Here is a 22584-nt window from a genome sequence, read left to right as displayed (position 1 = left end):
TAGCATTTACGGAGCTTACGATTGCGTTACATTTACCATTGTGGATATTGGCAGTTGGCTTCCATATTGACGTGCGATTTTTTAATTATCTATGTATGATTGGCTTGAATATCAAATTTGCATGCGTACTGACCCACTATAGAGCATGAAAGTATGGAGCAAACTAGCGACATCTGTTGTTGGAAAGGAGTTAGTTTTTTAAGATCAGAAATCTTTATGAAGGATTGGTTTTCTTTCATTTTTTCTGTTCAAATCAAAGTAAAACTACTTTGTTTTTTGCCGCTCATTACAGTGCAGCTACGTAAATGGTCGTCTAAAAAATAAATGAGCGGTTAAAAAAAGTTGTTCTATTTTAATCTGAATTATAATAAATAACAACAAACTTCAAATATGGATTTTTTAGTCATTTATTAACTTCCCCGTCTTATTTGAACCAGATGTTCCATACATGGGTTCAGTAACCCGCCACTAATAAGGCAATATGCCTTGTACGGTCCCTTAAAATCCTTAATAAACCTTACATAATGTGTGCATGACCGAATGTTTTCAAATAAAATATTCTAGTGTGCCTACTATCACAAAAAAAAATGTTCACCGACAGGCACTAACACACCACAGGTGTATTAAACACTCAAACGCACTCTAAGTATCGAAGCCTTTATGTTCCTTTTTTAAAAAGGTTCTTCATCTCTTTTGTGATTCATTTTAATATTATTACTCTTGCCTAAGGGATTGAAACCAGTGTTCGTCTACAAAGATCTAGACATTCGATTATGTACCTAAAAATAATTAAAAAAACAAAAACAATTGTATCTCAAATTAACGTCAATCTGCGGCTAACTTCAAACAATTTACGTTTTGCATTCAACAACGCAAATATTCGAACTAAACAAAGTTTGAATCGTTTCCAGGGGGCTCAACGCGCGGCCCGCACCGCGGCGACCAGCAGCGCGACCAGCGGCGCGACCAGCGACGCCGGCGGCGCGGGGGCGCGCGTGGTGGCGGCGTTGCACGCGTCCCGGTCGCAGGTGTCACAATATTCCACGTAGGACTCCGAGGACTGGGCGGCGTTGTCCTGCAGGACCCTGCACATGGCTCGCGGTCCCCCGGACCACCCGCTAGTCGCCTGGCAACCCCGCACGATCACGTGCTCGTTGCCGACTGGAATAAAAACATTTATATTTTTATTTAATCATTTAAAATTACATTCGTTTACATATTCATGAACTTATTAAGGCTTTTTAGGCTATGCCCGTGCTAAGCCATAATAGTTAACAAAAAAAACACAGAAATTTATTAAATCATAATAATACGTTTTACAATAGAAAAACAATACAGAAAAACATAGCATAAATAATAAAATTCCAATTAAGATAACGCAAAAAATAATCATACACAAATATTAAAATATAAATTATTCAAAATATTAAACAAAAAAAAAGTATTAAATTAAAAAATATCGTTAAATAAATCAAGATATCTAGATAATATATGCTCCAAATACAAATTTAAATAAAAAATTACCTTCAGTACACAATTTGAAACAATTCATATACTATTTTTTTTCTTTTTCTCTGCAATAATCAATTATGAACACACATTTTACATGTAATTTTGTTTTTAGAATTTCTTATAGTGGTAGGTAAAGTGTTAAAATTTTGGTCCTAAGAAACAGAAATTTCTCTGTCCAAAACTTGTATTTATAAAAGGTCCTGTGTAACAAATAGTTCCTGCCGATCTGGTTCGAATAGTTTGTTGAGAAAAGGTAAATGCAGTAAAACCTCTTTTTACACGGGGGACACGTTTTAAAAAATACCGTGCAAAAAAATTGGATAGGTTTCCTAATATAAAAATATTAGGAAACCTATCCAATATATATCCATATATTTATATGGATATATATTGATTATTGTATTTCTGCCATTCAATCTCAAAAGATTTTGTTGTTTTATTTTTAGAACGAGTATCTATATAAAAAATATTTATCATATTTGCACACCGTACGTCTGAAGACAGCAGATACAACTAGGCGTGTTTAAGAGTTTTCGGGTGGATTTAGTTCCCATAGTTAAAAAAAAAAACATATTTATACACCGTACGTCCGAAGGCAACAGATAAAACTTGGCGTATTTAAGGGTTTTTGGATAAATTTAGTTCCCATAATAAAAAAAATACCATGTTTGTACACCGTACATCCGAAGACAGCAGATACAACTGGGCATGTTTAAGGGTTTTTGGGTAGATTTAGTTCCCATAGTAAAAAAAAAACCATGTTTGAACACCGTACGTCCGAAGACAACAGATAAAACTGAGCGTATTTAAGGGTTTTTGGATAAATTTAGTTCCCATAATAAAAAAAATACCATGTTTGTACACCGTACATCCGAAGACAGCAGATACAACTGGGCATGTATAAGGGTTTTTGGGTAGATTTAGTTCCCATAGTAAAAAAAAAAACCATGTTTGTACACTGTACGTCCAACGACAGCAGATACAACTGGGCGTATTTAAGGGTTTTTAGATAGATGTAGTTCCCATACTAAATAATTTATTCTATAAAAAAAAAACCGATGGGAACACGTTGGCGTCGATGGTAAATAAATATCTATAAAATTTGGTAAGGTATTCAAAATAAAATAATTTTGTTGGATTTAATTCTACTTTTATTTTTTAAACAAGAGTGTGAAATGTGACGCGTTTCGTCTTGTTAGGACATTATCAAACAATTTAAAAAAACATTCTTTATATACCTACAAACAATGATTGCTATTTCATTATATAAGTGCATACTAATGGTGCTAATAGTTTTATTGGGTATTTAGGAAGTATTGAAGATTTCTACACAGAAATCTTATATTTTATTTTGGATATCTTACCAAATTGTAATATGGAATTCTACCAATTTACTAAATACACAGTAAATAAATATCTTTGTAAAAAAAATATTGCTCTAGCGCCATTATTATTTTAATGTGATTTATAATAAATAATTTCGTAAAGTTGATACAACGTAGTGTCTATCATCATATCGTAATAACATGATATTTACTAAGGAAATAGTATTCATTAAATAATCAACATAAATAAATGATTTAAGCAATTAAAGAATGATAAGTTTATATGACTTGTTTAATAAAATTATACGACGTACAGTACTAGTATCAATAAATTTTGCTTGTTAGTTTTATAATTATGACCGCTTTTGTTATCTTTTGGGAATAATCAATAGTAAGTTTAAATACTGCGATCAGGTATTTTTTACTGTCATATATATTCTGTTGTCTTACGCGAAAATTTCTTCTAACAATATACACCATTTCGTTCCAGAAATATTAAATATTATAATACGTTTAATTCTGCGGACAATTACGGGATTTCTAATTATAAATATGTACAGGTACAAGGATCATATTAAAACGCGTAGGAAACCTTTCTGAAAAATAAAGTATCGCTAAAATAATGAAATTAAAAAAACATGGCATAACCGCTTTCAACGTTATTATGAGGGAAATAAACAGTATATCAAAACAACTACGCCAACAAACATTGTAAAACATTCACAGAATTGGCCAATTATATATATGGGAATCATAAGAGGATGTTTTGAGATTGTGAACGAAGTGGTAAGCCATAGCATAATCTGATAAGCGTAGAAATTTTTCATTAGGTATTGTTGGAAATGATGGATATTTAAAGAATAAATTAAAAATAGGAAATTGGATTACTAACCATAAAAGCTGATCTTCTGGCAGTGCATGGGGGCGTAGGTGTGTCCAGGAGGGGGCGTCATAAGTTCCATTCCAAGTTGCGGTCCAAGGGTCCCCAGCTCTCCGAGGGCCCTGCCAAGCTCCCGGCTCGAGGCCAGCATCACATCGGGAGTGCATTCCTTAAATACAGCATTTTACTGTTTCAATAAATAGTTTTTATGAGGTCATAGTAAATTTAATGGAAAACTGTGTTTTAAATGTTGTTGATTCCCATTCGTGCGACTGCGGATTTCATAATGAAACTTCTGAACACATCTTGTGATCTTGTTCCCTTTCTCCTCTCCGTGACTACCGAATAAAGCTTCTCGCTGCTATCCGTGGCCCTCTATAGGTCCTGTCAGGTGTACAGATCTGTTGGCTTCCAAAAAGAATTTCAAGACTTTTAAAAAGTTTTGTAATCATTTCGGCGAATAACCTCCAATCAATTAAATCCCAATTCATGAATTCACTTCCTCCCTTTTCTCAAAACAATAAAGTACATATTATGTATTTCTGGATCAACTTCTTTCAACACAAAGATGCCAAGGCTACCAGATCACAGAGAGCTTCTTCGGGCAGCTTTTCTAGTTCAAGAAAGAGCTATTCTTCCTTTTATTTGAGCACCGCCAAGGAGACGTAAGTCCTCAGATGCGGTGCGCGGTATATGGTGGGCACAATATCGAAACAGCTAAAGACGGATCATAAGCCATGTAAATGCCTAGATTTCCAAAATCACTACTCTAAAATGTTTTTCATCGCTGTTGTAATATTTTTATCTCTAAGGGATGAAATCCAGTCCTTGTTTACAAACATTTGGACAAATTCAATAAAATGTTGTTCATCTTTAAATATTATTTTTTCATTTACTTTGATTTATTTGTGTTTTTTAGACTTATATAAATGGAAAGTCAGTATATTTTTCTCAAATTATATCAAATACTTTGTATTATCGCCTAACCGAGCTTGAATAAAAATATGTTGTTATTTTATATATTTTTATTTTATTTTTATTTATTTTAACCAATCGAAAGGTTATTAAAATAAATCCTTATAGATTGGTATAAAAACTACTAATTAAAGATAAGCGCATAAAGTATGCTCATATGAATATTAAACTTCATATAAACAACACAATGTACCTAAATATCAAGAGATTTTAAAAAATTCTCATGAAACAAGACTTTGCCATGTCGGTCAGTTTCACCATTCGAAAAATGAGCTATCATTCAAATCTATTTATTTTTCTTTTGTATAACTGTCTTTGTTGCAGGAATACATAAACATAACTCTCTTTGAACACTTCATTGTCCTTGCCGTCAGCCAGTCAGCCAGATGCAATAACATGGTACTGGATAGACTACCCACATTTGCTGTCCTTCTGCTATCGGTCATTTTATTTTGTTATATTGTAATCCATAATATTTAGAAACGCTTGATTAGATGAGTTTTTTTTCGTGTTTATTTTTGTGTCGTTGTATCATTTCGTTTCATTTAATTTCATTTCATTTATGCACACTTGCCTAACTCGCTACTTACTGCTCGATGTATTTATTTTTTTATAAACTTTTTGAAATCATTCTTATGTTGCTAGAATTTCATTAGTTCATGCGCTTTGTAGTTGCAAGATGTGTGATAATATCAACTTTTATATTATGTAAATTAAATTCCTTTTAAAATTATTTTTTACTTAAACTTTAGCAGTAAATAGGGTCTAGGTCTAGATGCATGACATGCGCTCTGTAGCTACAGAATATTTTGTTATCTAGATACTATCTTTAATCTTTAAAAAAATAAAGCCTTAGCATTCTTGGCACAGGTGAACAGAAGCCAGTGTTGGTTCTGTAATTTTTCACAGCAAATAAAGTGTTAGAACGAGAAGCTCTCGAATGGTTATTAAAGAAACCACCAGAGAGATGGGTTATTGCAAAAATATTATCAGATTGTCGTTCGGGCGTTCAAGCTATAACAGATACTCGGTCGGTAAATCCATTCATTGTAGATATTCAGAGTAAAATTAAGCATCTAAAAATAAGAGGGATAACCATTCAAATATGCTGGATAAGAGGACATGCTGGTATCGTAGGAAATGAGAGAGCGGATGAACGAGCAAGAGCCGCAACTTGTAAAAGAACGGCACATTTCTTCTCAGAATTTCCCCTTAAGCTAGGGTTTCCTAGGACAGCGGTGCCCGTATTTTAACGGCCGTAGTGAACGGTGATGCAGTGGACAGCCGTCGTAAAGGTGATTAGAGAGTGGTTTCCTAGGAAAACGGTGTTAAATGGTGTTGATAACACCGTTTTCCTAGAAAACCACACTCTAGTCACCTTTACGACGGCTGTCCATTGCATCACCGTTCACTACGGCCGTTAAAATACGGGCACCGCTGTCCTAGGAAACCCTAGCTTTAGCTTTGCTAAACGCCGTATAAAACAAAATACGCAGCAGCGTTGGGAGGATCATTACCGCGCTTCTTCTGCAGGTAAAATCACTAAAATGTTTTTCCCAACGCTGGCTGATGCAGCAAACTTCCGTCATCATCACCAAAGTACTTTCGAAACGACCCAAATTTTTACCGGACACGGAGCTATGAGAAGTTATCTATATAGGTTTAAATTAAGGAATGATGACTATTGTCCATGCGATGATATTTCTTCACAGAGTATAGAACATCTGTTATTTCAGTGCCCATTTTTCAGTTTGCAACGCCATAATCTTGAAGCAAAATGCAGGAAAGATGGAATATCCTTAACAGATATCCACACTGTAGTAAAAAGTAGTTATCATGCGCCATTGTTCTTGAACTTTGCAACAATGGTGATTGGACTCATAAAGGCAATAAACCAAAATCAGTGATCGAACATCCCATTTCCAAGACAAACAAAAACTTCTTTTTCCCGAGTACCTTGGCCTTGTACATGACACGTAAGGCTACTAAATACAGGGGTCCAAATATATTAAAAAACAAAAAAAAAAAAAAAAGTGTTAGTACGAGTGGCGCAATTTGAAATATTGATGTTCATTTGAAATGGAATTAGCTTAGAAATAGAAAGATTATTATTTTGTAATAATAATCCAACTTCTTATCTTACCTCAAATAGACATGTACACGAGAAAGAACAAACATATAATATACTTTATTAGTTAACAATAAATATTATTAGTATATAAATTAATTGACATAATAACATATAATTAACGTCTTTATTCTTCTTTTCACACCCAATGGTGCATACGACACTGCATTTGTATAGGTACCAAATGCAGCGTGTCTCGATTATCTGTTACATGAAGGTAAGATGGTCAGTCTTTTCTTTCAGATGCCACTTCATGAGTGGTATTCTGAAGCGCAAAAGCGCGCGTAGAAAACTCATTTTAACGGGTATTTGCATACTAAATACGCACTAACAGAGCGATCACTTTGCACGCAATTTCGTTCAGAATACCAGTCCAGAAACAATTAAGTTTTGCAGTGTAGAACCCGCCAATAAAAAACAATATTTCATGTTCACCCTGCTAATAATCGAACCCGGAACCTCGAGCGTGGTAGGTGCCAACCAATCCATTACGTGGTGGACATATCTCCACTCGATTTCCTTTTTCATGATTTTTAACTGAGAGCAGTCATCGAGTCTAAAACACTTGCCCAGGGTTCTTGCAATAAAATCTCGACAAGCATAAACCACTAAAGGCAGACAGAACTTATTGACAGTTAAGGTAGATATGCCAAGATCTTTTCTAACACTCAGATTATGAGGACATTGTATAATTCCTTGGTAAGAAGTCGTTTGGAGTTTAGTTCCATTATTTGGTCGCCACATGAGACTTGATACTTTTTGATGGTGGAGAGAGTGCAGAAAAATTTTCTGCGCTATCTGTACCTAAAAGAGTGTGGATATTATCCTTGGCTCTTCCCAACCGACTTTTTACTGGGGATGCTAGGCTATCAGTCATTATGGAGGAGGAGGGACGTTCATTTGGGTGTTCACTTTTTTCAGGTGATTGGTGGTCGCATACATAACTCAGAAATTCTGATGGATGTAGGTCTGTTCGTACCTGATAACTATCTTTGACAAAGACAGCATCGATTGTTTTACCTACCGCGATGTAGAACCAACCTGCCAATGGTTATGCCGGTTGGTAGAGCAATCTTGCTACTTAATCGCATCGCCTCGGATGTCGACATATTTCACGACAGTGGGCCTTCCCTCAGGAAAGCACTTTCTAACTTTTAATTTTTCTTTTTACATTTTATTATATTATTTTAATAACATAACTATCTACTGTAATTTGTGATCTATCATTGTATTTAGAATGAATTGGGTCTTTTTTCTGTAATGTTCTAAATATCTGAATAAATAAATGAAATAAATATAAGTTATTTTTAAGTACCTATCACTGTTTTCATCCTAAAAAAAAATTATTTTGTGTTAAGGAATTTGTATAATAAAACATAAAGCAAAGAATCACTTAAAAAATATTTATTTATGTAAAATGTATTTTCAACCACAATTATTATTACTATTTGTAACATTTTGTTCCTTTCATTAACTTTTTTGGCTTTATTGTCTAGATTATAAACATATAAAAGTCACTAAGCCAATTTTATTAATAAGACACGAAGGAATTATGTTATATACATAAAATATCTGAAACACAAAAGTCTGATTTTTTCCTTGGTCTGCAGACTTTCAAATTGCTATTTCTCAAAAGGGTGTTTTTAGGTTAATGACTTTTGCTAACCCACTAAAATATATCGAAATCGAATATCTAATTGAATTAATGTGATACATTTCGGTCCAATTAGGAAATGTGATTAAAGTGACAATTTCAATCATACTATTTCGGGAAAACCTGAAATTATTTACTTTTCATAAAAATAAAAAAGGAATTTCAAAAAGACTTGTACCTTATCATGAATAAGTAATGAACATTCCGCTGCCATCTTGTTATGGCTAGCCCAAATCTTTAAAACAATATCACTATACATAGCTAAAAACTTTTTGAGGGTTTGAGAATTAGTTCCGAAGCCTGTTCATAGATGGTGCTATGACTTATTTTAACAAATTAATGTAAAAATTAATAAGAAAGAAAGAAAGTAATTCGTTGCGCTAATTGTTGAATTTGAGGGCACAGCATTGGTACAACCACCGCAGCGTATTTTGATCATTTTTGTTACATGAAGATAAAATGATCAGTCTCACGCTTAAGGTGCAAGTCCAGAGACAATGAAATTAATATTCCCGTGTGAAAACTCAGTTTTATTGGCTTGTCAGCCAAGTCGTACACCTAATATTAAAATCAATCACTGATTTTAGTCTTCTCATTTGTTTCATTAGAAAAACCATAAAATTTAAAAAAAAACATTTTAAAACAAAAATAGTTGACAAGAGTTTAAATTTGTATTTAATAATAATTTTTGTTCGAGTAGAAATTTTGATTTTGCTGGCTTTCGTTTACTAACAACTTCACACGTTTTTTCAAGACTTTGTCCCCACTAGTTTCTCTTCCTACAAATATCCAACAAATCTTAGGGAACAGGAATCCATTGATATACAAGCTTATGCTTAAATTTAAAAAAAATAACGGAATTGATTTGTAGTGCTCGATTGGGACCTGATGTTGGATCAATGACAGAAGCATGAGTATGAGTGGAGGATTGATCGTTTAGTGGAGGGTTTCTCCTTTTTTAGTTTTGAAACGAGAAAGGAGAGAACTTTCTCGGAACTGTTAGACTTACCTATGTTTATGTTGCTTGCAGACCCGATGGTTGGGCCTGGTTGCTAGTTGCTGGTTGCGTACTGCGAACCAGTTTGTTTGTAAAATAATTTAACTAGACATTGGCAAAAGCATCGAATTTATTATGCAATGCCATTTTATTAAAAATTACGCGTTATCCTTTATATGCTCTTCTCTAATATTTCTTCGTCTATATTCAAAATATCTGCCCATAATTTAAGATGATTTACATCTAGCGATGCGTCTGCTCTATCTCTTGTAAAATGATCATGAAATCTATCCAATAGTAGGTCATGAGTCCTGTAAATCCTAAATGTCCACATTTCCCATTAACTCCTTCATTTCGGTTGAGATATCTACTAACGTAATTTCCCTCGTCTGTGTTGAGATATTAATCTAATATTGACTTTGAGTTGTAGTAACTCATGGCAATATACGTAATTCATTTGTATTATACTTTGTATTATATATTAATTTTAAAAATAGGAGATATTAATCTAACGAGATAGTGGGATGGCGACTGGTATATGAAATAATCATCTAACTAGTTAGCAAAGGCAACCAGTAATAAGCTCATCTTATGCGCACTATCTTACTGTTTTTCAACCTGTGGGCTGTGACCCCCCTGGGGGGTATAATTCTCTAGGGAGCAAAATTCAGTCTTGTCTTTAATAACAAATATTTGGATTGACTAGAATTTTTAAAGTATTTTCAGGCGTTTACTCGTAGGTACAATAATTCAGCCAAATGAATTTTACCCATATCAACGGGTTTCAATCAAAAGTTTCAGCGCTTTTACTTCGCGAAAGTCAACAGATGGAAAGTTGAGGGAATGTAGATGTTTAAACATAGGCAGGATGTATTTTACACAATGTGTGAAATGACCACTTAAATGACAAAATCTAAAGCATGCTACCTTTCAAAACGTTAAAACCTCACTTATTGAATCGATAATATGCTCCTATTCCTTATATTTCTTACTATAATTGAGTGAATTTCTAGAAAACATAACTAAATTATAATTTCAATTATGCATTTATATATTTATATTCTTTTTCTGTTGATTTAAATGATGCTCTTATTTTGTATTTTTATTTTATTTTTCATACTACTATATTTTACTATTATTTAGTTAATTTTTATGATACCACTATTTTGTATATTTGATTATGTGTGATTCTTAATTTGTAAAATTTATATTTTAAAAATTATTTCTGATTATCTTTTTTGCATTGTATTCTTTGGAATTTGATTATTTATTACATTTACCTTTTTTTCTAGATTGTGATTCTATGTCATTATAATTTGATCTAATTAATTTTACTATATATTTTTATTGTTATTTATTGTGGCTTGACACGGGCATAGCCTAAAAAGCCTTAATAAGCTCATAAATATTTAATTTTGTAATTTTGAATGAATAAATAAAAAATATCTTACGGAATGCGTGTTTGGGTTCTCACCTTCCAGTCTCATCCGAGTAAAATTTATGATATTCGGGTAAAACTGTTAACGGGAATTGTACCGAATAGACGTGAGGCGAAAAATATTATCGAAGGTGTGTATTTTAAATTTCGTGATGTCCTGTCGGTAAAACAATATTGTGACAACAAATTTATTGCAGATCACTTTGTTGATCCGGAAGATACAATAAGAGCTTCTCACGCTCACAACACTAGATTAAGAACTAAGGGTTCGGGCACCGTCGGGGATTCTCGAATTACAAATTACTTCATAAATAAAACACTAAATTGCGTCATTACATAGTCGTTAAATGATCTCCCGCAAACCATAATTAACATAGAAGATCTTTAATTGAAAAAAAGAACGAAAATATAATTCATATTTTACAGTGACTGTTAAAAGGTAATAAATAAATGTAAGTGAGATGTAAGTGTGTAAAATAAACCTGTTAAAAAAATTGTGCCCACCAGAAAGTCTTTAGACTTAATGGGTAATTAATTATAATATGTGACTAAAATTACAAAATCAACGTTGTTCTCCATCACTGAATCCGAAAAAAATCAGCCAATGGCAGGTCATAAGACCTCTAAACGCTTACACTTTTATATTCCAAATATACCGACTTTTTTCTATCTTTTGTATGCTCACATATATACATGTATATGTATATTTCTTGTTATTTTTCTTTTTCTTTTTATACCCATGCTTGAATATTGTTTTTTAAATTTTATATTTTTAACTAAATAATTATATTGTCATATTTTATTAACAAATTACAACAGGGATGGAGAATACCTTCAAGGAGGGAATATGGAAGTCTAGGCATTTACAGGGTTTATGACCTGTCATTGGCTGGTTTAAGTGGTTACTTTACACACAGTTTAACATGCACCCTTTTACCTATGTTTGAACATCCATATTTCTTGAATTCTTCCATTTGTTGATTTTAGTGAAACGGGGTGAAATCCAGTCTTATGTCGACAAACATTTGGACAAACTCAAATATTGTCATATTTTATACTGTAAAAGGCACTGACTAGTGCCGTATTATAAATAAATATATAAAAAAATAAAATAAATTCCCCTCTCAAAAATGTTTTTCCTACATGTTGCAATAGTTTTTTTATTTTGTATTTAACTTTATTCTCTGCAACCGGGCCTCAGTTGGATAATTTATTCTATTTAATTTAAAATACTATCTGATACTCACTGTTAATTGAAGTTGATAAGACTTTATGGGATCTTGGCACGCAACATTGCTTTTGGATTGACAGATAAAGCATCTTATTGCTGTTCCTGTAATTTAAGAAAAAAAACATTACGTTGGTTAAGAAATAAAATGGCGATCGAAAATGTACGGAACAGTAAAAAGACAATGAAGAAGGTCAGTGGTTTTTAATTTTTTTTTTTGACTTGTTAAAAAACTATTAAACTAAGCCAAAAATGTATTATTTTTATTATTTCATCGCTACGATTTATTAAAGTTTTATAATGTTTAATTACGCTGCGCATGGCTTACCAGAAACCTTATCGCAACAGTCTATCATTGGTTGATTTAGAATAACTTGTGACCTCATTTAAAGTAGTTAATTTTTCATACATTTTAGAGGAACTTCGCGCTACAATCAAATGCTCTAATTTTTACGTTTATATATTTTTATCTAAATTCCCGTAACACTTAACTTAATCATTATTTATACTTGCAAAACTTGTTTTATACATACTCTATTGCATCGGATGTCATTATAATTTAAGCTAATTAATTTTTCCATGTATTTAAAAAAAAAAATTATGGCTTGACACGAGCACAGCCTAAAAAGCCTTAATAAGTTCATTAATATTTAAACGAGTGTAATTTTGAATGAATAAATAAATAAATAAAATACAACATACAGTATTGTGCGAATTCATGGAATAAGAGTCATTTTCGTCATTTTTTACGTATGGTAACACTCGTATGTCAATTTGACAGTTGTTTATCGCCAAAAATTATGACTTACAGTTCATTTATCCTATGGGAGCTCATATTGGTGTTTGTCGGTGTACTATCTGTTGTTTTTTTTACATTTTCTCAATTAAGGACTAATTTTATAAATTGCTTGCATATTAAACAGTGTTTTTGAGTTGGTTTGAATCTTGAATATTACGCCGAGGAAAACGGATAACATTCATCAATGAATCAGAAGGAGATTGCAAATGAATGTTTTGTGAGTCAGGGAGCAGTCAGCAGAGATTATTAAGCAAAAAAGAGAAACAGGGTTAGTTGAAGCAAAGAGAATTGGGAAACGAGGAAGAAACTGAAAAACTAGTGTCCGAGATGAAATATCTTTAATCAGAAATAGTAAGTTTAACCCAAGAAAAACCAGTAACGAGCTTCAATGAGATTTGGCAGCCACTGGGGTGATGATACATGACTCAACAGTACGAAGAAGACTCATTGAATCTGGAAGAAAAGTATATCGACCACAGAAGAAACAACTCCTGACGGCACTTATGATGAAGCAAAGGCTCATTTGGGCTAGAAAATATACCAAATGGACTGTCGAAGACTGAAGGAAGGTGTTGTTTTCAGATGAGGCCCACTTTCTCATGCAAGGATATCGCACAAAATTTGTAAGAATTGTAAAAATTGTAACAATTTTTTTCTTAGGGAATTCATTGAGGTACTTAACACATTGTATCCCGGAGCCGTGTACACACGTGATTATACAACCACGCCTTGTGTCCCGGTCCCGTGTTTTCACGTGGTTTACCAGCACAGTCACAAAGTCTAAAAAGTGCATTTTATTGACATCGAGTGATTTTTATTAGTGCTTTTTTGCTGCTGGTACACCACGTAAAAACACGGGACTGGGACACAACGCGTGGTTATTATAATCACGTGTTCACACGGCTCTGGGATACAAAGCACAAAAAAAGCGTGAAACCCTGTGTATATGTTGTAATATTGCAATGTGGCTCTCCATAAAGGCCAATATTAGCTAAACTATCATACAAAAATGACTTATTTAATTGTTTTAAATAAATATGAGAAGTTTCAATTGATTTAACTCAGTATTTTCATAATTATGACACTTTTAAGAAACCTTTCACAAAGCATGAAATTTCACAAAAATGGGCCGGGCACAGGGTAAATTCTATGTGTATTCGGCCGGTGCTCAGTGTCAATATTTGTTGCATGCTGATTTGACTTAACTATCTTAAAATTCGACTCAATGTGAATAGATAATGTTGGATCAAATAAACTAATTTATAATATTTATGTGAAATACGTGTCTTCCTACAAATCAAATACACAAATGTTCGATCATTAGCCTTTTAAAAATCTCATTTAATGTAATAATAAATCTTTACAATCGTTTAACAAGTATACCGTATCCCCCCCCCTTCAATATGTCAAGGGTGCCATAAGTTTTAAAAAAAGTGGTTTGAATTTAGTATGACATTTAAAATGTGCATAATGTCACTATAACATGATATTTACGTACAATATTTTATATTATTTAACATATATATTTTTTTAATATCTATTAAGTTTGTCCAGGTGTTTATTGAAATAAATGTTTATTTAATAATGCACATGCTTCCACTTTCCATTATGCTGTATCCCAACTCAACACAGGGCTCTTGGGCCTCTTAGCCTCATAGAGTTTGGTTTATTTTCACATTTATTTAAATCTACTACTACTACTACTACTACCATCACGCCATTTCCCCGTAGGGGTAGGCAGAGAGAATGGACCGCCACACACGTCTATCCTGGCATACAATCCTAGCTTATTCCACATTCATAAATCAATTTTATAAATTCATCAAGACTACCATAATGCGAAATGTGGCACTCATAACATATTTATTAAGGATTTAAATTAACAATTGAAGATATTTCTTTATGTCATGTTTTTATTGAATGTAAATTAGTATTGAGTAAATTGTTTTATTATATTGATCTGTGGTAAAACACGAATGTAAAAATCTTCAAAGTTGTTTTTTTTTTACATTGACGAATTTAGACTTGTGGCACTCTGGTGTGAAATTTATTATTGCATTAAAACTTACTTAGTACTCGTAACATGTCAAACTAAGAAACTAATCGGTACCCAGGAATTATTCCTTTGGGGTAGCTGATAATAAACGGAACAGGTGTGATTTGAATTGATAGTGCATTAATGTTGAGATTTCCAAACCTAGTGCTTGTAAGAAGGAGAAATGTTTTCCTCTGCCTGTATCAGTGGTAAATGCTAACCTAGAGGGATGAATTTCCTTAACCATCTTTTTTCTCTAACTCAAAAGTCTGTCTAAAAATAGTTTAATAAAAACGGACTACTTTGAATGACGTCACTGGTTCATACGAACCATCTAATGATATGAGAGCTTTGAAGGATATCCGGTTTAGTCACCGTAAACGAACCAATCGGAAGAACTGTCATAGAACAACCTCTGACATCACACACGGAGCTATTTCAGAAATATAAAACTTTAAAAAAATCATAGCGCTGATAATACGATATAAAAAATATTTTAAAAAATGGTTGGATTCGTTTCGACGATACACGGAATCACCCGAAAAATACAATATACATACGTTGATAACAGTGACCGTGAAAATCTACGCACATATTAAATAAATTCAATTTATACAACAAATACATAAATATGTTCATACAAATTATTATTTTTTTAATATGTATTTAAAATTATCTCCTATTATATTATATGATTTTCCAATATTATTTCATTAAGTGTTACGAAATTAATGTCGATTTAATCTTTTTATATTTCAAACTACTCACAATATGCGACGTCACATTTTGCTTTTCATACGTAGGTATCAATCATTCTTAAAAATTCCCCAAATGGAATTTCACATTATTATTCGTCGGTTCATTATTCTTCAAATGATGCTGTTCTATTTAAAAAATAGATGTATATCCACCTGCTGCGATAAACATGAACATATCCGTGATTATAATCGATAATTTTGCATCAGAAATGTTTATCACAATCAACAAAATGTAGATAGGTAAATCAGATTTTACAATGACGCACTATTTCATTTTACAAAATGTGATTCAGAAATATGTACGTGTTTGATATTTTTTACATGTTCGAAACGAGCAAGTACTAGTAAAAATATTTGCAATTGATAAGTTCTACCTCATCAGGTTCTTATCATCATAAAGCCACAGGTTAAAGTCTATTCGCGTTTTTAAATTGGGTTTTTTTTTAAATAAATTAATGATAAAGTACAGGAGTAATTTTACTAGAAATCCGAAATTTTCTTCAAAGGGGCTGGCTGCAGAAACAAGTCAAAGTAAGAAGAAGATGTAAGACTTTGTGAGACTCTCGCATCCACACCTTCAAGTGGGCTTTTCTTTTTTCTTTGTGAAAAAACTATATTCTTAGTCACTGTGCATTTGTCATTCCTTTGTGCTACTCGTATGTATTGAATAATAATTATGTAAACATTCACAAGAATTTTTTGATGAAAATTTTAATATTACAAAATGCGAGGTCACAAAGACTCTATTTATTTATAACGTTGTAGATAGTTATTACTAGTTTAATTGATGAATTTATTTTGTTTGAATTATTTGTTACTTTTCTAATTTGTTTTTTTACAAAAAAATATTTTTTTCTACATTGTTCAATCTAGTTATTGAATGATTTTGTATGTAATTTGTGTCGACGATTCAATGATTAAGTGTTCATTAATATATCATCATGAAAACAGTGACAAAGAAAATAAATATTGCTTATCGATTACTTTGCATGTGTAGCTGCGTAGGTATATCATAAAGACAGCATATTATGTTTACAGATTTAAATCCTCATTATGTTCGATTAAAAAAAAAAAACAAGTTTACTAGTAATAATTTTTGGTAAAAGTTCATTGCTTTTGCGATATCTGAACTGTATTCGTCATCCACTTAAATACATAATAATGAGTAAGTATTCCCAATTATATTTAGATATACCTATGTATAAAAATCTGAAATAGTTCAGAACAATTTATATTTTCCAGGGGCGATTCGTTTTAAGTATTCCCAGCTAAAGTTGAAAATATTTAGTCAAAAGGCTCTAGTGTAGTGGTTAGGATACAACTCGGTTCGACTCCCGGTGAGAAGGCAAATATTAAATGTAATTTTTTCCAGCCTGGGTATTCTGTTCTGTAATTGGGCCTCCTGGCCAGTTGTTGTGCTTTTTTTTTAAAACTGACTATTACTTACATAATGTAAGTTCCATAAATATATTCGTGTTGTATGTACGGTAAATAGATAATATCAATATTTATAAAGATTTTTTAAAAAACGTATGAATTCCTTTAATCATTTTTATTTTCAACATAAAATAGTATCCGTTCGTTTTCATTATTTTTACGAACCTCAAATCGTATGTTGTAACACTATGGATAACTTTTCGATTACTGGCAATTCTGAAAAAAAATTACTGTCTTGGTGAAAATATATTTTAACTGATGGCAAATCAGCATTCAATGTGTTTAACATAATTCAAGTACCGTGAATGTTATAGATGGTTTGTTTTATCCCTATATGTCCTGTTACAAAAAAGACCCGAGTTAATTCCTGATAATATTAACTTTATTTTGTATTATGTGGGCGTGTTCTAGAACATTTATCTAAAAATGTAAAAAAAACAAAAAAAATAAATTATTTTACGTGTATTTTTAAAAAATACTTATACTTCTGATCATCAATCGTAAAAATTCACGGAACATTTGTTATTTCAATGCAATGTATGTTTTCTCGTGAATTTCTTAGATTTGAGTAAAATACATTTGAAACATGCCCTTCATTTAATAACTTTAGTTGGACGAAGAACATACTCGTATTAAAAACAAAACTACGGAATTTAAGAATTTCGTATTTTAACTTTAGTAATAACAAACAAATCACGGTGAAAATGGCTTATTTGTGTAACATTTTTCACTGTCATTTAAAAACGTAAAAAGCATCAAAATTTTCATTCTTGATCCGTAGAAGAGCTTTTTTTCAGGATTTTTTAGAATGTTGGAGTCCATCACGTGAATCTGCTAAATTATTGAAATAATTTATAATCGTTTAAGTAGGAACAGCAGCATGTGACATTTGAGAATTTTAGCTATATTTGAGAAAAATAAAATTTCGTTCAAAAATCCTTTAACAAACTCGTTTCCTGGAATTTTAGACATTTTTATATGAACGCTTATTTTTATCTTGATATTTCAACTTGTTGAGCCATGAAAATAATTTTAATTCAAAGACCCAAATACATATTTAATTTCCAGGCATGTACCAAAACTCGACTTCCATTTTTCCAGCACAAATTTTTTACGAATTTTAGGAAATGGTCTGAAAATTTTTATATTTTAGTAAACAAAAAGAACTCAAATATTTCTGTTTTTTTAAAAAATAAAAAAAATACCAGGTTTTGTTTTGAACCGAGTCTCAATATAAGTTTGGGAATTACTGACCGACTGCAATATTTTTTATGTGCAACTCGAAAACTGATGTGGTTCTTTGTAATATCTTCAGTATCTTTCTCAATAGCTTTTTCCTAATATTTAAAATACTATTTTTACCCTTAGATTAGATTGTATATTTAATAATACCTGACAGTTAAATCGATATGAAAAATATAAAGTTAGATTTTTTTGTTTGATAGCACAACATGAGCCCAAATCCATTGAATTAGTATTTGTAGTAAAATGTAGAAATAGAAGAAAAAATATCATATTTAATAGGTTTACAACCGAAGTAACGTGATTTTTAATTTTATCCGTTAAATTCCGATAAAACCGAACTTAAAAAAAATCAAGAACTTGTACCGTTTGAAAAAGTATCAATTTCCTATTTGCATATGACAAAATACATTATAACGTACTTTAAAAACAAAATATAATTCTATCTATAAATTTGAGCTAAAATGGAGTAATATGACTTATTTTGATTCCTTTCTTTCTATTCACCCCGAAGACCCCACCCCTTTCAACGATACTACATATTCACTGGATATCTTTGGCTGAAATTCAAAATACCGTAAGGAACAAAGTGTAACGTGTTCAAAAGTGGCAAAATAATGTTAAAGAATTGAAATACCAATTTTAGTTTTTTAAATGATGAAAATTTTAGTATGACAGAAATAAGAAATGTTTTATTTTACAAATCTTTGTTTTCACTCACAACAGTTTTTAAACTCTTTTCCTTACAGCATTTTAAATTTACGCTGGTGATATATTTTTATATAAGAGTCCATTTATTTACAAACCAACTGCTTGAGTTGGAAGATCACATTAATAAGAATTAACCAATTGTCTTAATTAACTACAAATCGACTAGTTTTAAACTTACTGAAGCGTAACTACGCATCTAAAGGTATTTGAAAGAAATAAACGAGGCCAATGATGTTGAAAATGTTTATAGGTACCATATAATATATAAATTCTGATGATCCTATTTTGTTTTTCTTTCAGCTCGTTTACATTACATCCTACGTATGTAATATATTTAAATTGTATAAATAATACTTTAATACCTTGTTATACCTTAACTAATAAACAATGTTCGTAAAAAATAATTTCAGATTTTTTTTTTCCAGACACTTTCCGATGACATTCTAAATATCTTTATGGATGTTTGTTTTTGACAAAAACCATCTTAATTCTACTAAACGATGCAATAGACCTGGCATCCCTTATCTCTTTGGCAACTCACTGAACATCTTAAGTTCTTTATAATTTAAATTGTTCTGAGTTGCCTGGATTCTTGTTTTGGGGAGTCTGAAACCGTCACCTCGTAGGATAGAGATAAATTTCGTTATCACACTGAACATTACTGAGCATGTATTCGGGCAACAATTTATTTATTTATTTTTATATAAATAATATGAATCTAATGAATGTACTATTTGCTTTACCGAAAGCATGTTCAGTACCGTCAACATATATGTTAAATCTTTGTACATCTGCCATATTATATATAAATATAATAAACGAATATTTACAGCGTCTGTATATTTAATTTTATTATTTTTATTATGGATAACTTATAAAGCGCCATTTTCGTAATATAACACCTCAAGGCGCTTTACGTAATATAACACCTCAAGGCGCTTTACACAGTGATTCTATAGTTTAAAAAAAAAATATTGAAGCTTTTAAATTTGTAATTTAATTAATACAATTGATTTTGTTGACACATGCCACAGATTTATTCAAATGATTGAGAGAACTAGTGGGTTTTAAGTTTTTTCCGAAACATCACTTCACTTTTACAGCCTCACACCTCTGCTGGGAGAGCATTTCATGCCATAGGGCTTGCGACCGAAAATGCGCGTTCACTAAATTTAGTGCGCTGTTTGCGTAGAGGTATAATAACTTTTCTTCTCGCCGTAGACGTAGCTGATCTAAGCGTGAGACGCCTGTCAGCGAGTTCATCTGGAATGCATAGTTCCCTTAGATATTCCGGAGAAGAGTTGTGCTGTGACTTATACATAAGCCAACACAGTTTGTATTCCACCCTATGTAGAAAACGTAGCCAGTGTAGTTCCCGAAGTAGTGGAATGATATGACTGAACTTAGAGATTTCGAAAATAAGTCTCGCTGCAGCATTCAATACAGATTGTAGGCGAGTCATTTTGTTCATTGGTAGAACTGCATAGATACTATTACAATAATCGACTTTAGGCACTACAAACGCATTTATTAATTGACAGGATTGAATTAATTATAAAAGTAGTAAGTTCCTAAATTACCACAATTCAAACCTCATATAATTTTAGGCACATTTAAGGTGATACAGGTGTTTTTTTACAAAACTATTGTAAATAAGGCAATCAATTATTATAACACAAGTAAAATAGTAGTATTTTTTCTTTACCTGAGTGAAACAGTGTGATGAAGAAGGCCAATTTAAAAAAAATTGCAGCCATTGTCGGGTCTGGATACTAACAACCTTAAAAATATTGTAACTGTTATTTCATATACATAAATGTTAAATATTGAATAAGATTGCAACCCTCGTGCTTCACAAAAAAGGAGATTGGAGGAATGAATGAAATATATGCGAACGTTTGATAAAATGCATAATTACCATTATGTTTTAGTGTCCTATTATTGGTAAAGGTATATCTTAATTTTGTATAATTATTGGTCTAGATTAAATGAGAATAAAAAAATTGATGATATTATATACACCCCATTCATATAATTATATAGTAATTTATTTCGTAAAAATAATTCAATGTGTAAATATGTATGAACATTTGTAGCTCTGTAAAATAATATTAATATAATACGAACTACGTAAATATATTTTATAAATAATAGTCACACACTGAAAAAAAAATCGTTCATTTTGAGACTCAAATCGTAATTTGGTTTTGTAAATTAATTTCGCAAAATTTACAAAATGGATAAACAATATATTGGAATTTGTTGTTTATTTATTTATTATTATAACTAACGGCCGTAACCAATTTTTTCGAAATCAAAGTTAAATACAAAATTATACAATAGAAAGAAAACTTAGTCAATTATTATGGTTAAACTCAATAAAAGTAATGTATAGTAAAAAAAAATATTATCGGTTAAGTAAAGAAGAAAAGTAGTAAATAAGAAATGCATTTTAAATCTATGAAAAATCTATAAAAAAATCGTAATAATCCTAATTAGGAAAGGGTTATTTGAACATAATGTAATACTTGATCTTACATTATGTTTAAATTGTCCAAGCAGGTTTTTAAAAATATAATTTAAAAAAATTATAAAATGATCCAATTTCTCACAGATGTAGCCTTGGATGCTGATTATATTTTCCATTTGATATAAAAAATTTAAAAAAGGTTAGTGGCTACACTAAATAACATACACCACTCTGCCCATCAATAACTTATTGATTTTTGCATTTCATGTCAGATTTTATGAACCAGTCAATGACAATCACAGACCCTTTAAACGACTTCAATCTTCTCCGTCTCTTGAAATACATATATGAACATACACATGCCTTTCTCGGCGTAGCCTATTTACAAAGCAAAAATTACTCGTTGCAAAACGAGAAAAGCTTCCGGGAGGATTTTTTTTGCACCACGAAAATCTAAATAGCACTTTTAAAGTGATGAATTATTGGAAAAAAACATTTAAGCTTGAGAAACATAAGATTTAGATGTGTGATCTAACCGTGAATCAAACTTGATACCCATGAAATATTTGTTTATTTATAATGTTGATTACCTGATAATTTAGATAACAGTTACGTAACTTTTTATCACTTTGAACTTCCTGATTTTAATTCACTTCGGTCGCGGTGCAACGAATGAGAGTCTGTCACAAGACACAGCGGAAGAATGAGAGTTAGCACTATGGTTATTGTCCATAGGGTTGTGTATGATACCGTGTTGTTTTAACATCGATACATCTCGAAAAACATCGAAGTTGGTTTTAGTTTAGGGCGCGCTTTTGTGAAAACGCTATAAAATTTTATCATTTTAGCGGTATTTTTTTTTTAATTAACCGACCAACCCTCAGAGTAATAATGCGCCAAGCTTTAGAGGAGCCCTAACGTAGGAAAACCATTCAATGACTATAAGGTATTAAGCTAGCTACAGTTCGCAGCAAAACAATGGGCCGTACTCAGGT

The 22584-nt window shown here is 31.6% G+C and overlaps 1 protein-coding gene across 1 annotated transcript; it reads right to left on the bottom strand.

Moving 5' to 3' along the window:
- Window positions 1-228: 228 nt before the first annotated feature.
- witty (without maturity) lies at window positions 229-22295 on the bottom strand. The gene is made up of 5 exons (XM_088231658.1): window positions 22180-22295; window positions 20825-20899; window positions 12157-12242; window positions 3730-3886; window positions 229-1161 (listed from the first exon to the last, which is right to left on the bottom strand). Exons 2-5 carry the CDS (start codon window positions 20874-20876, stop codon window positions 917-919), a joined length of 540 nt encoding a protein of 179 aa, XP_088087784.1. The 5' UTR covers window positions 20877-20899; window positions 22180-22295; the 3' UTR covers window positions 229-916.
- Between the last annotated feature and the right edge of the window lie 289 nt (window positions 22296-22584).

The sequence above is a fragment of the Micrasema longulum genome, unplaced genomic scaffold (genome assembly GCF_059751315.1).
Source record: "Micrasema longulum isolate JH-2025_06_02 unplaced genomic scaffold, ASM5975131v1 h1tg000900l, whole genome shotgun sequence".
Taxonomy (NCBI): domain Eukaryota; kingdom Metazoa; phylum Arthropoda; class Insecta; order Trichoptera; family Brachycentridae; genus Micrasema; species Micrasema longulum.
Note: the sequence above shows the minus strand (reverse complement) of the source record. Positions and strands in the feature narration are given on the sequence as shown.

Bases quoted from the DNA above. Each gene is read 5' to 3' on its own strand.
- witty (XM_088231658.1), bottom strand. From the start codon at position 20,876: ATGGCTGCAATTTTTTTTAAATTGGCCTTCTTCATCACACTGTTTCAC. The intron at 12,243-20,824 runs GTAAAGAAAAAA...CTTAAATTACAG, and splicing joins CATCACACTGTTTCACTCAG to GAACAGCAATAAGATGCTTT. The intron at 1,162-3,729 runs GTTAGTAATCCA...TTTTTATTCCAG, and splicing joins CCAGAAGATCAGCTTTTATG to TCGGCAACGAGCACGTGATC.